Source organism: Penaeus vannamei, chromosome 37, assembly GCF_042767895.1.
Source record: "Penaeus vannamei isolate JL-2024 chromosome 37, ASM4276789v1, whole genome shotgun sequence".
NCBI lineage: Eukaryota > Metazoa > Arthropoda > Malacostraca > Decapoda > Penaeidae > Penaeus > Penaeus vannamei.
The window spans coordinates 19,028,360-19,045,859 of record NC_091585.1 but is presented as its reverse complement, the minus strand read 5'-3'; the positions used below and the strand labels follow the sequence as shown (position 1 = coordinate 19,045,859).

The following is a 17,500-nucleotide window of genomic DNA, read 5'->3' as shown; positions in this document are numbered from 1 at the left end:
CATCCGTGACAAGGGCGACTACATCCTCATAGTGAAGTGGGGTGATGACCATATTCCAGGGTCACCCTTCCATGTCACGTGTTAATTCACGGGCAAGTCGGATTCGTCGGCCACTCGTTCTCCACCCCCTCCCCTCACCTCATTTCTCTCCTTCTTCTTTTTCCTTGGCTTCTTACTTTCCTTCTGTTATCCTCTTTTTCTCCTTTCCCCCTCTGTTCCCACCCCCCACACCCACCCACCCTGGATTTGTGGCTCCTGGTCGTCTCCTGATAGCATATCTCCTAAGAATGACATTAATTTTATAAATGGTTAGCTGTAATTAAATGGCATTTTTTTTTCTTTTTTTTCTCTCTTTTTTTTGTGACTATCTTGTTAATTTATTCATAATTCCTCATGAACGTACCTTTCAACACTAAGGATAGATTCACCATGTTGGACTGGGAAACTTATGCTCATTTAGAATTCACAAATGGTTTAGGTTAGAAAGGGACGTAGCTTTTGTGCTGAACATATCCATCCAACACTAATCGCAGACAAATTGCTGTGTAATTTCACTGTGAAAAAAGTGGGGTAAATCCATCCAGTTTTATATGCAGACACAAAACTGTTGAGAAGAATATTTCTTTCTTTCTCTGTCAGTGCGTATGTTTACTTATATATGTATCATCCATGAAAGAGAATCTTTTTATAGTTTTTTCTCTAATTTTTTTCTTCCGAAGTATACACGGTGCTCCCTCTATGTTAAGGCTTGGCTTATATCTATAAATGCTCACCAATAGTTGTGCCTAACCATTGGAGAAAAGTTTACTGTTCCTGTTATGTTGTTGAAATTATAATAAATATTATTTAGCTAACATTCTAAATTATTATAGGTACTTAAAAACTTATAAAAAAATAATATGTGCTTGATTTGCTCTGCTACTGAAGGCTAGGATACATAAAGCAAAAAATGCAAAAAAAAGTATATATTATTTCCCTCTTCTTTCCCCAAAGTATACAGAAGTTCATAGATTGAGTTTCCATGCTTGTATTTAGTTGTAAGAATGAAAGTTGCAATTTTTTTGCCATCAGATTCTTCGTAAATTGCTTGAGAAGTTCTCGGCAATCTTTCATCTTTCAGTCTGGACGTGTGATTCTTCACTTACTGTTACTTTGTTTTTGTTTTTTTCTTCTTTATTTTTATGATTATTATTTTTGGGCAAATTCTAACAGTGATCAACCTACAGATCTTATAAGAGTGAGGATTCTTCAAAACCAATCTTACTCGGTGATGTGTACGATGATTTTGAATACCTTGCAGAACCTCATGATGAAATAGATGCTGATTAAGTGCCAATTTGACTTTCTATTCATTTGTAAATTGCTATGGCTTTATTGTTGCAGAGAAACTTGTGTTAAAGCTCCTCTTCAAGCCTAAATAGTTGACTCACTTATTTGTAAGCTTGGTACTCAGACCCTCAAATATGCCATTGTGGCCCAGAGTATAAATATTTTCACAAGAGGAAATAAAAGGCTTAAGTGGGATAATTGTCTGTTTTATTTCTCACCCTTTTTGATGTATGCATAAGGAAAGTTGGTACTGACTTCTTTAATCCACATTAGAATGCTAAGTTCAAATGATGTGATTTTGTTGTGGAATAATGATGATGATGATTTTGTATGTGAGAAAATGTATGGCTGGTGTCTAGTAAACAGATTTTGTTAATTGACTTTTTTTTTTCATGTCATTATTTTACATTGCTATTATATAATGAATGCTATGTCATGGCATATAATGTTTAAAATCTGTATAGGTAAATTGTAACTGTTTGAAACTCTTGTGAGAAAAAGTAAGTAAATAGTAGATTTATGAAAAAAAATAAAAAGCCAATGTCAATACATCTGTTTTTTTATGGAAGAGATAGATTCAAATATTTTATATCATTTCACTCTTCAATCATTTCAGTTTAGAAATGAACTGTAATATAACATTAAAATAAGATTGCAGTATAGCTGATAATAGACTACTAGTACCAATATCTTTTGGTATTTATGACCATTTTCATAATTGATAAAATGACAATTTATGGCTTATCAATGTATGCAAGATGCCAGGTTCTGAAAACAAGATCATTCTTCAATTTGGTATGAATATTAAAAAAAAAATGTACAAGGGTCAAGACATCATTAAGATCCAACAGTACAAAAATACTGTGTGTATACTTAATAAGGCTGACCCGAAATATGTGGGCTACAGTAAGAAACAGTTTAATTCATTCTGAAATACTAGTACTGAAATGCTATGCAACTTGGCAACAATTAACCTCATGCCACCAGGAAAATGTTACATTCACTTTAGTGTTATGTTAACTGGCTCTTCACATAGATGACTCTGCCAGTGCTTTGCCACAAAGGAGTCAATTAATAGATCTTGTGACCTCATCCTTCCTTGAGCTGGCAGAAGAAACAATTTTCTTACTAATGCTATTAATACTGGTACTGTTATTTTTATTATAAATACACTCAGGTAAATGTTGTGTTCACTTTTATATTGTTTTGTTTAATGTTACTGCACATAGATGGATCTGTCAGTGTTTAACCACAAAGGAGTCAATTAGTAGACCTTGTGACCTCACCTGGTTTCACCTTTCCTTGAGTTGTTTGTAAGAAAAGACTTTTTTTATTGCTATCAATATTGATACTTCATATGTAAAATGTAAAGAAAAATATAAAGGAAAAAGATCGCGATGTTTGGGTCCACATTTTTATGCATAGTACATGCATTTTCAGTCCGATTTTAATCTATTACATACTGCAATAAGGATTTGCATTATTTTCATGTACGTCTTATAAAAGTGACATATTTTTAGTATCCCTTTATAGGGTGCCGTGGTAGTGGGCTCCAAAAAATATTCACCCCCCAAAAAATAAGGTCAACAAAAATGGCTTCTGCATATTATAGTAGAAAGATTGTTCTATTCAGATATAAAATCAGAATGGCTGTATGATTTTTGGGGGATTTTCAAGAAATTAAAAAAAAAGGTCAATGTAGGCCTATAGACCCCACAAAACACTGCCACCCTACTACACTATACGTAAGATTTTGAGAAACTGTTATGTGCTGGCAATGTCCGCAAGACTTCGGAAAACAGGTAGATGTTAGAGGATTATGATGTAGGAAGACTAATCTTATACCTTGTTTTGTTAATACCAAAATAATCATGAAAAGATGAGAATAACTAAAAATCTTGATATCTCGAAACTCCACCCTTAGGGGGTGGATCAAAGGATTCCGGGCGCAAGCTATGTCCAAAATTAACATATTATGGCTCATTTAGAAGAAAAATAAAATATCTACAACTTGTTCTTTGTGGATTTTTTAAATTTTTGCCTGTGCTTCTTGAGAAAGTGAGAAATGCAAGAAAATTTACATTTTTTTCATTTTCGTGAAGTCCCCTACTTCAAAAATTCACCAAAAAAATATGAAGTCAAAATAAAAAAATCTGCAAAGAATAAGTTGTAGATATAGGATAGTTCTAACAAAAAATCAAGTAAAATTGAATGTCTTATTGTTTTTGAAGACAAAATCCTTTTACCCATGTGCTGCATTTTCAATGTCTTTTTTTGGAAATTTTTGTTTTTTTGACAATAATTCAAAAACTGTTCGAGCAATTTTGAAAAAAAATCGACCACAGAGATCAGGCTAGGGTCTGAATAAAAGGGTGTGAGTTTCATCAAAATCGGCAAGAAAAATCAAGAAAAAAACAAGACAATCCCCTTAAAAGATACAAGAGAGTAAATATAAAATCATACTTTATGTAGTGTATGCTCTATTTTAGTGCATTTTCAAGTGTCTAGGTGTTTGATGGAAAGGTTCAGAAAAGAGTTGACAGACACTATAATTTTGTTTGCTAAAATGCACACTTAAAATCTTATATAAGATGAAACTTGCAAGAAATCAACCATTTTGTTTAGAAGCAGGCTTACAACAGATTCTAATTAAATAAAAAAAGTTTTTCAATGTCCTCAAGGATCTTGTGCAAGTAATATGGCTTGCATCATATTCTCCCATCCCCACAAAATCTAGTTTTCCACAATTTGCAATTTATAAGTAATTCATCTGCTTAGCAATATCCTTGGGAATAAAACACCAAATAATTTGTTAGCTATATTTCATTACTCATTTTACAGAATCTACCTTTTTAAAGCTTTCTTTAGACCAGGTTGGACAAATCTGGCTCTCCTATCATACCCTCTACATTACTGTATGTCATTTCACATATTTGACTTGCTAGCATTGCTTCCCCTCAGATGCAGTAGCACTTGGGCCAATTTTTATTCCTTTGTCTGGCGAGTAGCCCTCCAGCAATGACTACCCTGCACTTGACACACAACACGTCAGGTCAGAAAGCTCCTGACCCAAACTCTGAGAAATTCTCTGATTCCTCCACACTTTGTGTTTAATTTCACAAAAATATTTTACCATGTTACTTTTAAACTCCATGAGTGACACGAGACAAATGTGGATACTCTTATACAACTGTACATATTAATCTCATTAAACATTTAAGAGTATCTATACATGGGGATGTTCTGCAATGTTCAGAATAATCTGCAATCACATCTATGTTTTGAGGCACTTCCTATTACATATTGCATAAAATGCTGGCATAAAGCAGTCTGCCTAGCTGTGGGGCAAACTGTTGCAACTTGTGTGGAATAACAATTTGGATCAATGTTAATATCATTATTTCCCCCTAAGATCTAATGACATCGATCAGCGACATTTCATAACATCTGAACAAATGTCCAAGTCCAGTCTTAATTTTATTCATCATTTATTATTAATCAGCCAACAATATTCTAAAATAAATAGGCAATTAAATCTCACAGACTTTAAAAAATATTTCTTTCTACAACAAATTTCACATGTTAAACAATATTTCTCTGAAAAATGGCAGCTGACGATGGCTATGATTCCTTGCACAGAATATTATGGCCAACCTGAGTATTTTCTTTTTTCCTTTTTTCATATTTCTTTTGCCAGTGAAGTCTATGTACTCAGTGAAAATGAAAAAAAAAAGAGAAACCATGAAATAAATACGTAACTACGATTACACTTCTGTTAACACGTCAACACAATCAACTATCACTTTCTATGACAAAACCAGAAGACAAGATGCAGTGAATCATGCAACTAAAATATTACAGATATCACATTATCATAGAGAAAAGAGGAGGTAAGAAATGGCTAATAAATAATAGATTAAATGATTAATATAAGGTTGATCTTAGAACAATATGAATATATGAGATGCACTTTTCACCTAACACATATATCACCACCTGAAATGAAAATAACAAAATGGGTAGCTTTTGGCACTTTATAATAATGAGTGAAAAAAAATCCTTCCTTCAAATTTAATACATGTACCTTAATTTTTTATTTAAAAATGGATTTTCTGACTTGCTAAGCAAAATTCTTAATGGATAACCCAATAATTTTTCTTTCAGCTTTATTATGTTTTAATTCATACATTTTTGAAAATCATTGGTGACATGTTTAGATACATGAAAAGAAAAGAGAGCTATATAAATATATCTAATAACAAGAGTGAGAAATAAAGATGAAATAAAAAACAGCTGTCATCTGTAGTTCCTAGCTGTCAAATGATTTAATTTGCATTTAACATGCATATTTAAGTACAGTATAAAATGTATTTTCTCTATAATATCATGCTATCTTTGGAACACATTTACCAATAACAATTATTGCCAATGCACTGATCACCTATCTGATCAAAGCCAATCTAAGCTCAAAAAGCCTCTTTATTTGATTCCCCAACAATTTATTATGCACTTTTACATATTTTACACATCATTTGGCATCAAGACAGGAAGACATGAATTAACTTATCAAATTGGATGTATAAGCCCAGAAACTGAAGTTCAATGAGGAGCATAAAACATCCTTAATTAACCAAGGATTGATCATCTAACACCTATTACACAATATGAAATTTACACTTTCAACGCAATGGACATTTGCAGGTAATTTACAAACAATTAGAGAATTTTCTTATAACATCATGGGATATCACTCTGGGGAATTCGGACCTTAATAATAGTGTTGTGTGAGTATTCATAGAGTTTAGCAAAGGTAGAGGGCAGAGTGTCTCAAGTTCGTGTGCCACTAACTCAAATTGGGTATAAGTATTACACATGTAGGACACTTTTTTACAAACTCATCTTTTAATTTTTTTAACACCATAACTTACTTATAACATAGTTCACTCTTACAGAACATACTTATTTAGCAAATACTTAACTAAAACCAACATGTTATTTCTATTAGGAAGAAAAAAAAAAAGGAACAATGCTTTAACAATTCACTTTTCACTGTAAACTTATCACTATAATGCAGTTTGTCATAATACAAACTTGTCAATATTAAGCAATGAGTTACCTACACAACAAAAGACTGAGAAACTCTTGAATTAAGAGAAGTTTTAAAAAGATATGAATGGTGGATACAAACAAGACTCAAAGACTTCATATGTAGCATAGACAACCAAGTGAGGAGTCAAGCGAAGTCCCATTCCGTACTCTCTCCCTCACGACATCTGTGTTCGTGGCAGATGACAATTATCTGCATGTGGTTTACGACAAATAAATGTTTTACAAATATCTGTACTTCCTGGATATACTGGGACAACACTGTTATCTCTTCCATGGCAATCTAATCTATATTGTTACCTTAAAAATCAACAGTAGAGGGAACAACAAACCCACACAAACAAGGATAACAGAGTAAATACATGGTACATCTTGACTTAACTAAAGAAAATAAACCTGTACATCATAACTCTTTCTATATACAATCATTAACATGGCCACATACCATCAGCAACGAACTCAGGAAGAAGTTCACAAGCGATAACAAGAACAAAATGTTGCTTCAGGCTAACCGTATGGTTCCTTCATATTGCAAGGAAGACGAACATTTGCTACGTGATTCAAATTCAGCTTGATGGTTTGGCTTGTGGCGAGGGCAGTTCAGTGTTTGTGCTGCAGGCCATTAAGACAGTCCTCACCCTGCAGGGGGGGTGAACTGGCCTGCCACAACCCTCAGAAACCTCAAAATAAGCAATCACGTGGCAGATTTGGCGGACGGGCAGCAATACTGAATCACTTCCTTTATAGCACCTCATAACGGCTGACAGTGAAAGAAACCATCAAGTATAAAGGATAAAAATATTTTAAAGTAATCAATATGAAAATTGTCATAAATTATTCTGTGACAACCCACTTCTCACATGCAACTTGTATGCATGTGACTAGGACTGGGAAAAATCACATGATTTGGTGATCTGACTAAATTATTAAAAGAAAAAAAAAGAAAAAAAAAAGGGGGAAAAAAAAACTGTCAGCCATCTGGAGCCAAACAAGAAATTATTATCAGCTTTGCTACATTAGCTAGAACCTTTATGTTGCATAGCTAGGTACGTACTGTAGTAGGTAAAAATTAGTACGCAAAACATTTGGATGTCTACATTATAAATGGGTCTATAAATACTATAAAAAACATTTCTTTCAAAGGAGGCGAATAGCATCCCATTCTGAAGCCATATATACAGTGCTGTTGAGCTGTGTTTGTAACCTATAACTATTTTCTCCCTAACAAACCACGAGAGACACAATCTAATTTCCTCTTATTGTCTTCAACATTAACAATAGAACACTTTATCACTATCTTGTTATTGCTATCCAACTATGTTTGTTGTTTGTATTATAATAATCACTTTCAATGGCTAAGTAGTAGATATTTTGGCTATAAATTTACACCTTTGTACCTGTTGCCATATATATAATATACATTGGCCAACGCACAGTCACTCTATCTGGATTATAGCAAAATTATTTCTTCTTCTCACCAAAGCAAAATTTTTAGGATCATCCCATACTCAACCAAGATAATTCTTATGATTCTTTTTGTGCCATAAATATCAAAATAGAGCCAGTAGGCACTGGGAAACAAATCTTTTTAAAGAGCTTCGTTGTCTAGTTGCATAGAAAATTACCGCTAAACGTCACCTTGCTTTTGCACAGGAGAATGAGATTCTTGGAGCATCTTTCAACAAATAAATATAAATTTCAGAACTTCTCATGCATTTAAACTTTATATACTGAGTATTTATTACGTCACAATAAACTTTATGCAAAGTGAGTTTGTGCTGGGCATCTGCCATCCATTATTTGCATGCATATATTCTGCTTACCACTGGAGAATGATGCATTTCCGTACACTTTTGAAATATTGAGTGTAACTTGCATTACATAATGTAAAACACAACTTACTGCAATGTAATATTATGTACTACTATCAACTATGATGTCAAGCTTTGGCAGGGACACCACAACCACCAGAGTATAGTTATACCTATAAAAATTTATTGCATTAAGAAAAAAATCTTAATTTTAAATGAGTAGATGAGATACTGAGGATTATACAAAAGAAGTATATATGAAAAAGGGGAATAAAAAGAGAGAGATAAAAAAATGAGAGTATCAACAAAGAAAGATATAAAATATATAACTTATAAGTATAATATCTAGCTTGCATTATCTTTACATTTGCTAGTTCTTACTGATCATTTAAAGGATCAGAAAACAATGAAAAAAATATAATAACAAATAAAAAAGTTTATATCTTTTTCACATTTAACTTTAGGAGATAATGAAACAGCTTTAAAAAATGAAGTAATTACACTGGTGCAAATCACAGAGGATGCAGACTTCGGACTCAAATTACTTATCAAGGAAAATTAATATGAACTATCTATGTGATTAATTCATGTATTAGTCTATATCCAAATTGAATGCAGCAATCTTAACTAAAATAGTATTCATATGCAGTCTAGAATGGCCAATATTATGAATGAATTATGAAACTAAGAGCCAGTAATCCATCTGTGTTTGAGTCCAGCATTGGATATCAAATAAAAATAATAACAAATAATTTGAACCCAATAAAAAAAGCATCATGAAACAACTGACAGTGAACACAAGTTACAACTATTACTCTCAAATCCCTTATTAGTTAGTTGGTCTTAAAACATGGGATGGATATAATAGTTAAACCTTACATCAGTAATTCATATCTCCTAAATATATTAGTATACAAAAGTACTCTAGCAGGTGTTATAATATTAATGCACCATACCACCAAACCTGAATCAAATCCTTATAAAGAGGATGTTCAACATTGTTATGCAATATATGAAACACTGGGCAATTGATCATATTCTGTCTCGGTCTTATCGTCGTACAGGTTGCAGGTACTTTCACTGTCTAAGTTTAAGGTTTGGGTTTTATTTCTGGACATCAAACCTTTATCGAACAGTGTTGCGACTTGTCCATGGATGTTTAGGATTTGACGACATATCTCTTTTTTTTTCTTAATCCGAGATCCGAACGACTTAAGGTTCCGCAACGTATGACACTTTTGTTAGCTGTGGTTGCCCAGCAGGTGAGAGATGACTCTTGTGGCATCTTACAGTAACACATTTAAAAAACCAATATATGGTCTTTGTACTTTTATAAAACAAATTAAAAAAAATAATACTCCAATTAAAGCTCACATCCTGGACTACATATAGTAGAGTGCTTAGATAATAAAATTTTCTGCAATGAAAGAGACCTAGGACAAATTCTTCTTCCTGTAAAAGCCACAAAAGCAACCCTCCTCTTGCAAGATGCTCCTCTGTTTATGCTTAAAGAGCTACAAAGGCTGTAGTTTTGAGGTACTTTGGCCGGCTTAAAGTTAGCTTCAAATGTCAGTGCTAGCTGCCACAGTCTTTTTGTACTTCCTTCAGAATACTTACGGAAAGCACAAAGGACTCTTACACCGAGAACCTGACATTTACGATACAATAAGCCTGGCTGCACTCATCAGAAACAGCCAAAGACACTATCTACTAACTGTGGCTTTGTAAAAATGGCCTACCTATGCGCAGGAAGTCATGGTTCTACAATTCTACGATTACCTGATGTATCACAGCATGCGTACATCTAAATACTAGCAGGCATCACTCTAGGCACAGTACTAGAACACGCAGAGCTATACAACTGTGGCGGCACCCAGTGTTTGCATAATGTACATCAACCCACTGCTTTTCTGCTAACACAGTTCTCTTGTTTAACATAATGTACAACCTTCTCAGCATACATATCTGCTTACACTGCATGAGCATTCATGCATATACTGACATGCATGCACACATGGATTTGTAGGCAGACATAGAGATACAAGCACGCATGAATATTAACTCATACAAACACACCCATACAAATGAACACATATACTCTTTTCAGTCCATATTTGATACTTTTTGACTATGAGTGAGATAATGTTCGTCGCTGGAACTTGGCTCTCTTCCTGGAAAATTTGTGGTAAATCCCTAGCATTTTGGACAATGGTTTTGGCACATGAATTTGAGCTATCCCTAACTCACAGCCAGAATGACTTAAGATGTGGAACCAGTGCTCTTGGCTGCGAACAGATGGTGAATCTTTCCCCCTCTTGGCATTCCTGACCCACTTAACCAATACATATATGGCACCAGTAATCAAACTGTTAACCCTAATAGCACATTTATAGTCCAGTACTGCTAACGGAGCTATACCTAAAAGGCAAGATGTCAAGGATACTGAATGGTCAGTCTCTGGCAATATACTGTTAAGTATCTTTTTTTTTCACCTCCAAGCCACCGCCAGCACATGAAGACTTGCATGCCATATGCACTGCAGTGACTTATCCTCGACATCCCATGAGATCATTTAACAAATTTTGGAACAAAGAAGAGAAAAGAATATACACTTGATAAATATGAGGGTTTGTGGTGGATGCATATCACAAAGCCAGATAAATTAACCACCTACAATCAGTAGGAAAGGAGACACCTCATGTCTACCTCATGCCAAGCAGTGCTGGCACAAGATACACATCAGGTTATCTGCTAAGCCAATTCTAACATGTTGCTAGTTGAAGAATTCTGGCTTGAACACTCATCCTACACTAGCATACTCTCCTCTGTCAATCCTGAGTCAAATCGGACACATAACTCCACTCTGAAGAGTCCTCCACACCCCAAGATACACATGGACGACAGCACATATCACTTCTCCACTCCTAAGAGTCTTTTTGAACAACTTGCATGCATGTGAGGACAACATTGCATCCTCGCCCACACATGAACTCGCACTGAACACATCAGAACCTGGTTGGATTTAAATGATCTCGCAATATCACCATCCAGTCTAAAATCCTCTTTGTTACTTGATCAAGGACATTTACATATGAACACAAATAAAAACAACAACTCCTCTCTGATACTGAAAATGCACAACCATGAACTCTACTTGCTTTGCTGAAAGCTATAAAGCACTTACATTACTTATTGCATGTTTGTTCGCTGGCACTGTGATTCAGTAAATACTTGTCTGGCATCCACATCCAGCATTCCTCTTACACTAGGCTGGCAGAAGAACCTAAAATCATGCATGAGCTGGCCATACAGATCTAGGCTGAGGAGGCCTATGCCTGATACAGATTCATATCTACTTAACATAACTTGGCATCACGATAAGGTAAAGGTATTGCTCAATGTTGGCCTACATTCTTTCTTTGTATATATATATATAAAAACATTTTGGCCCATATTTGGCACATGTATTACATAGAATAAAAGTCCTTCCTACAAAGAACAGACATTCAGGAGTACTGTAAGTCGTTCCTGGCGATAAAGATTTTCTTCTCTCTTTTTCTGATTTCCTTTCTTCCTCTCTTCTAATTTGCATTATCACTGTTTCACAATAGCCTCTTTGAGTGACCCCCATCCTTTTCCTGAGGCCGAATGGTCGCCTTCCTTTACTCCTTCTATCCTTCAATCCTTCCTGCTACGAGTTGTGGATGGTTATGTGGACTGAGACTTGGTGGGCGTGTGGGGAGCCCCTGGGTGTGCCCCTGGGCTTGTGTCGATGGCAGGAGGAGGAGGTGGAGGAGGCCCTGAACTCCCTGATGGGGGGGGCCCTGCCGCCGCTGCTGCCGCTGCTGCTGCAGCAACGGTGGCCTCACTGCTGTGCACCACGGTCGTGAAGTACCGGTCTGAAAATGTCGAGATCCGTAAAACAAGTTTGATTAGGATTATTAAAAGTGTATGGCTTGACATGAGGAAGTTTGGATATGTGATTAATCACACTGAAAAATACTTTCTTTGAGTCCATGCCTACTGTCAAGGAATCAACATAACATCATGGAAGTTAAATTCTTATGTTTAAGGATAAAAACAATACTATCTTGCAAATTGCATGAAACTGGATTATTTTCTTTATGCACCTTGTAAAAGAGTACTCATATATTTTTTCCTTTCAATTATCTGAATCAGATTCACAATATTTATAAATATATATATATATATATATATATATATATATATATATATATATATATATATATATATATATATATATATATATATATATATATATTTAAATATATATATTTATATATATATATTTAAATATATATATTTATATCTATATCTATATCTATATCTATCTATCTATATATATATATATATATATATATATATATATATATATATATATATATATATATATATATATATATATATATATATATATATATATATATATATATATATATATATATATATATATATATATATATATATATATATATTTATCTATCTATCTATCTATCTATCTATCTATCTATCTATCTATCTATCTATCTATCTATCTATCTATCTATCTATCTATCTATCTATCTATCTATCTATATATATATATATATATATATATATATATATATATATATATATATATATACATATATATACAGTAATATTAAGAACAGGCTAGAAAAATCTCCCAAAATAGCCTCAAAAGAAAAGTAAATACTTTACTCAAAACATGTTCAGTAAATTCAACTGCAACAAAAAACATCTATCCAAACAAAAGAGAGAGAGAAAAAAAAAAGAATTAAAAAGAAAATAGAAAATCCAACCCCCAAACAAAAATCCCGCCACCAACCATCCTCAATGAGCTGCGCGGAGGTGGCATCAGCAGGCAGCGTGGGCATCAGCGTAGACATGGTAGTGTAGTCCATGTTCTCATCCAAGTTGATGAAGGGGGTGTTCCAGCGGGGCACAGGAGGAGTGGAACGAGGGGTCGTACGCGGTGTGGTGCCCGGGGACGTGAAAAGGCTCATGCTGGTCGGGGATATGACACCCGACATGGCACTGACTGGACTCATGCTGGAGTACGTGAAGAGCTGTTGGATAAGAGATGACCATTGGTTGAGAAGGAGATTGGGTATGGGTGTTGTGCTATAAGTAATGCTACAACTACTATCATTGTTATTATAATTATTATCAATAACATCACCATTATTTTCATTATCAGTATTACTTTTTTTCATATCATAATCACTGTTACTAATAATATCACTATTATATTATCTTTGGCATTAGTATCATCATTACTCATTATATTTATTTACAACTGGTTTAGTTAACATAAGTAGATAAGGAGATTATTAATACTTTGAGTTATATTCTGAGAATAAGAGTTCTTAATTTTTTCTTGCTTTATACAACTTGTCTTTAAAATATAATAATTTATAATAAATCAAATGTAAAATGATACCAAGAATGTGTTACTATGATTTCCAAAAATGTTCTCATACATATCTAAAAAATATTCTCAACAGTGTCTAAAAAAAGGTTCAATCTATCCTTAAAAATATCCAAATTATTACTGCCAACTTAAACATCTACAAAATAGCAAATAATATCTTCATAGCCTTTTACATGAGAAAAAATACTGTAGGTAAAAACTAACAGTAATTACCTACTGGTAATTAATGACTATAGTTAAATGCACTGCATCTTTCAAGTTTTATCATTAGATAAACACTATATCATCAAGACATACACACATACACAAATAAGCATGTCCATATGAGCATACACACGAACACACACAAAAAAAACACCCACCCATGCATACATATAGACAAGAATACACAGAGTAGTAAATATCCCAAGCTTAAAAACAAACACACACACACACACACACACACACAAACACACACGCACACTCGCACACACACACACTCGCACACACACACACTTACTTCTCAATCCAGTAATAGTAAGATAAACTTGACACTTATCAAAAATTACAATATGCAAGATGCATGACTCCAGAAACTCCCCTTCCCTCCCTCTTCCTCTTCCCTCTCTCACCTCGTTCATGTCTCACTTCTAAATTTACGAACTTACCTTGAATTTTTTAATCTATTCTTTCTTTATTTTTATTTTTTTTTACCTTACCTATGTTCTACCCTTAACTTTGAAATGTCTACTTGGTTTCTCAATTGTTTGATTACAGGAAAATAGGATCTTTCTACTCGTGAGAAAAAAAAGATTACTAGAAACATATCAATAAATAGTAAAATAGACTTAAAAGAGAAGAGAGGGAAAGGATGGAAAGTCAAAGTCAAGAGGGAAAGAAACAGGAAAGGATGGATAGAAGGAAAAAGAGAGAGAGAGAGAGAGAAGGAAGGAAGGAAGGAAGGAGGGAGGGAGGGAGGGAGGGAAGGAGGGAAGGAGGGAAGGAGGGAAGGAGGGAAGGAGGGAGGGAGGGAGGAAGAGAGAGAGAGAGAGAGGGAGAGAGGGAGAGAGGGAAAGAGGGAGAGACGGAGGGGAGGGAGGAAAGGGAGGGAGGGAGGGAGAAAGGGAGGGAGGGAGGAGGGAGAAAGGGTGGGTGGGAGAGAGGGAGAAAAGGAGGGATGGAGGAAGAGAGGAGGGAGAAAGGGAGGGAGGGAGAAAGAAAGGGAGGGATGGAGGGATGGGAGGGAGAAAGGGAGAAAGGGAGAAAGGGAGGAGCGAGAGAGAGCGAGAGAAAGAGAGAGAGAGAGAGAGAGAGAGAGAGAGAGAGAGAGAGAGAGAGAGAGAGAGAGAGAGAGAGAGAGAGAGAGAGAGAGAGAGAGTGAGAGAGAGAGAGAGAGAGAGAGTGAGAGAGAGAGAGAGAGAGAGAGAGAGAGAGAGAGAGAGAGAGAGAGAGAGAGAGAGAGAGAGAGAGAGAGAGAGAGAGAGAGAGAGAGTGAGAGAGAGAGAGAGTGAGTGAGAGTGAGAGTGAGAGTGAGAGTGAGAGTGAGAGTGAGAGTGAGAGTGAGAAGAGAAAGAGAAAGAGAAAGAGAAAGAGAAAGAGAGAGAGAGAGGAAAAAGAAAGAAAGAATTATATATATATATATATATATATATATATATATATATATATATATATATATATATATAGAGAGAGAGAGAGAGAGAGAGAGAGAGAGAGAGAGAGAGAGAGAGAGAGAGAGAGAGAGAGAGAGGCAAAGAGTGCGAGAGAGAGAGGCAAAGAGAAAGAGAGAGAGAGTGAGAGTGAGAGAGAGAGAGAGAGTGAGAGAGAGAGAGAGAGAGAGAGAGAGAGAGAGAGAGAGAGAGAGAGAGAGAGAGAGAGAGAGAGAGAAGAGAGAAGAGAGAAAGAGAGAAGAGAAAGAAAGAAAGAAAGAGAGAGAGAGAGAGAGAGAGAGAGAGAGAGAGAGAGAGAGAGAGAGAGAGAGAGAGAGAGAGAGAGAGAGAGAGAGAGAGAGAGAGAGAGAGAGAGAGAGAGAGAGAGAGAGAGAGAGAGAGAGAGAGAGAGAGAGAGAGAGAGAGAGAGAGAGAGAGAGAGAGAGAGAGAGAGAGAGAGAGAGAGAGAGAGAGAGAGAGAGTTAGTGAGAGAGTTAGTGAGTGCATGAGTGAGTGAGGTGAGAGAGAGAGAGAGAGAGAGAGAGAGAGAGAGAGAGAGAGAGAGAGAGAGAGAGAGAGAGAGAGAGAGAGAGAGAGAGAGAGAGAGAGAGAGAGTTAGAGAGAGAGAGTTAGAGAGAGAGAGAGAGAGAGTTAGAGAGAGAGAGAGAGTTAGAGAGAGAGAGAGTTAGAGAGAGAGAGAGAGAGTTAGAGAGAGAGAGAGAGAGAGAGAGAGAGAGAGAGAGAGTTAGAGAGAGAGAGAGAGAGAGAGAGAGAGAGAGAGAGAGAGAGAGAGAGAGAGAGAGAGAGAGAGAGAGAGAGAGAGAGAGAGAGAGAGAGAGAGAGAGAGAGAGAGAGAGAGAGAGAGAGAGAGAGAGAGAGAGAGAGAGAGAGAGAGAGAGGGAGAGAGAGAGAGAGAGAGAGGGAGAGAGGGAGAGAGAGAGAGAGAGGAGAGAGAGGAGGGAGAGAGGGAGAGAGAGAGAGAGAGAGAGAGAGAGAGAGAGAGAGAGAGAGAGAGAGAGAGAGAGAGAGAGAGAGAGAGAGAGAGAGAGAGAGAGAAAGAGAGAGCGGGAGAGGTAAAAGTGTGAGAAATAGAAAGAGAAAGAGGGAGAGAGCAAGAGGTAAAAGTGTGAAAAATAGAAAGAGAAAGAGGGAGAGAGCAAGAGGTAAAAGTGTGTGAAAGACAGAGCCAAACAAAAAGAAATCAGACAGCAGGCACAGGTCTAGCCACTACTAACGCAGTGCACCAACCAACCGCCACCTACCCAAGCGGCATGCACTTTACCCCTTCCCCATAACACTTTGCTGCTACAACCTTAAAGAGAATAAAGTAACCCAACACCACCTTGCCCGACCCTAGACCCCAAGACGACCCCAAGAGGAGGAGGAACCCACCTGGCCGTGCTGATGGTGGTGGTGGTGGGGGGTGTGGGAGGGGGGGGTATCATGTCGGCTCGTGATGGCTAAGCGCAGAGGACCATCCTGCCGGTACATACGCACACCTCCAAAGCTAGCGTCACACACAAACATCTATGGGGACCGTCCATTGGTTATTTGTATGTGCACGGTTAAGTCCAATTTAGAATTTTACTCTAAAGTATTTCTTTTAAGGGGCAAAGGCCAATTTTTCTCCTTTTGAATTTGTGGGATGTTATATAGCTCTGGATTTCTTTATCTATCTTTGGAGAGATTTTTATTAAACCAATAACAAATGAACGGTCCAGGATGGGCATGCTCAGGGCACACTGCAGTGTCTATCTAAGGTCAATGCAGATATTGAAACAAACGAAAAAAACCATCCAAAAAATAGAATGTTCATATATGATCCAAAACATTTTTTTGAGAAACTGAACAGAAGGGTTGCAAATGATTATATCTTCATTATTGGCAATGACATTTGTGTTATTCCTAACATACTGAAAATCCCTCTTACGGGTCATGTCTGGATATCACAGACATACAAGCATGTATGTAGCTGGGTCATGTATTGCATTTTTTCTCTCTGCATTGCTAGTGATTTACTATGACAACAATAGAACATGTATTAGCAAATATTCAAGTTCATCCAATTTCCTTTTTTTCTTGCCCCATATGGAATTTGAAGTATGATCTGGAATAGTTAAAATTAACAATCCAGCATATATACAATTAACCCAGCCACCAATGATAAAGGC

General features: G+C 35.9%; 2 protein-coding genes across 5 annotated transcripts in view; one reads left to right on the top strand and one right to left on the bottom strand.

Annotated features, from left to right (window-relative positions):
• cher (filamin protein cher) overlaps positions 1-1,527 on the top strand; it is a 133,794-nt gene extending 132,267 nt beyond the window's left edge. For all 4 annotated transcript variants that reach the window (XM_070115310.1, XM_070115311.1, XM_070115308.1 and 1 more), the window contains one exon: positions 1-1,527. This exon is cut by the window's left edge and continues 11 nt beyond it. In XM_070115310.1, the coding sequence (XP_069971411.1) occupies positions 1-85 (85 nt within the window). In that variant the 3' untranslated portion in view covers positions 86-1,527.
• Positions 1,528-4,134: 2,607 nt separating this feature from the next.
• Positions 4,135-17,500, bottom strand: part of NfI (Nuclear factor I) — a gene marked incomplete at its 5' end in the record, with an annotated part of 35,918 nt that continues 22,552 nt past the window's right edge. The window contains 3 exon segments of the mRNA XM_070115307.1: positions 4,135-12,145; positions 13,096-13,336; positions 16,722-16,856. Coding sequence (XP_069971408.1) covers positions 11,955-12,145; positions 13,096-13,336; positions 16,722-16,856 — 567 coding nt within the window.